At 34.5% G+C, this 1158-nt stretch overlaps 1 protein-coding gene across 1 annotated transcript in view; it reads left to right on the forward strand.

Moving 5' to 3' along the window:
• The window catches only part of LOC106882835 (alkaline phosphatase), a 14438-nt gene that overhangs the window by 3690 nt on the left and 9590 nt on the right, over positions 1 to 1158 (forward strand). Inside the window, exon 2 of the mRNA XM_014933630.2 lies at positions 535 to 746. Within this exon, the coding sequence (XP_014789116.1) occupies positions 535 to 746 (212 nt within the window). The remainder of the gene's footprint in view (positions 1 to 534; positions 747 to 1158) is intronic.

Here is a 1158-nt window from a genome sequence, read left to right on the forward strand (position 1 = left end):
CGGAAGCATGTAGTTAGGAAGCAGATAAATTACTACTACTACTACTACTACTACTACTACTACGCATATAACTTTTACATGTAATTTTATTCACTTATATATATATATGTGTGTGTGTGTGTGTTTATTTCGTTGTGTGCTTTAAACTATGCTTTGGAATTTGTATTGATTGCTTAGATGTGTTAATTCAAAGTTTGTTTTCCAGCCATTTGATTAAGATGATAAAGATTACAAATAAAATAGTCATTTCCCCCTTTAAGAGAAAAAAAATTAAGTTGATAATGTCAACTCTTCAAAGTCCGTCCATTTTTCTTACTGTCTTTTTTCTTCCCTTAATCTTTTACACAACTTTAGGAGTGTCGTTTTTGTGTGTTTTTAAATGGCTCATAAACACCTTCCACGCTGCAATTGTTTTTGTTTCAGCGCACGATCTTAGATCAGGTCACTTGCTATGCAAGTACATCTCCGTAATATATAAATATATGTATGCATGTATGAATGTATGTGTGTATATCTTTATATTATTTATTTCAGCGGCAGAATGGGAAAAACATGCGGAACAATCACTGAATAATATTCTGAATAGAGTCCCCGTAAAGCAAAGAGCCAAGAACATCGTTTTATTTATCGGCGATGGCATGGGGTTGCCAACGATAGCAGCTGCTCGAATCCTTAAGGGCCAGCTGAAAGGAAAATATGAAATTCCTTTGGCTTTTGAAAATTTCCCATATACAGCTTTAAGCAAGGTCAGTGTTGTCAATAATTTCTTTTTTGCAAATTTATTTATTACAATATAAGTACTTTCTTGTATATACCCCCACCGACCAATACCTTGTCAGTCAATTCAGTTAACGAAAACTGTGTGGAAGCCTACATTTACATATATATATGTAAAGGATGAAATTATTTAGTAAACAATAACATGAGATGTCGGCGTCGTAATCAGTGTGTAAGGATTGGTTCTTCGTTGATTGCATTGTGTAAAGATGAAAGAACAGTGATTGAAGTTGTGAAGAAAATATTTATTTACCGTTACATCGAATATACCTTCCCTCGACGGGCAGGTGATAAAATCCTGGAGCGTGCGAAGTAAAAAATTAATTTCGGCCTGTGTGTTCGTATTGTCGTAGTAAACCACAGAGAGAGAGAGAGAGAGAG

The sequence above is a fragment of the Octopus bimaculoides genome, chromosome 25 (genome assembly GCF_001194135.2).
Source record: "Octopus bimaculoides isolate UCB-OBI-ISO-001 chromosome 25, ASM119413v2, whole genome shotgun sequence".
In the NCBI taxonomy this organism is placed as follows: Eukaryota; Metazoa; Mollusca; class Cephalopoda; order Octopoda; family Octopodidae; genus Octopus; species Octopus bimaculoides.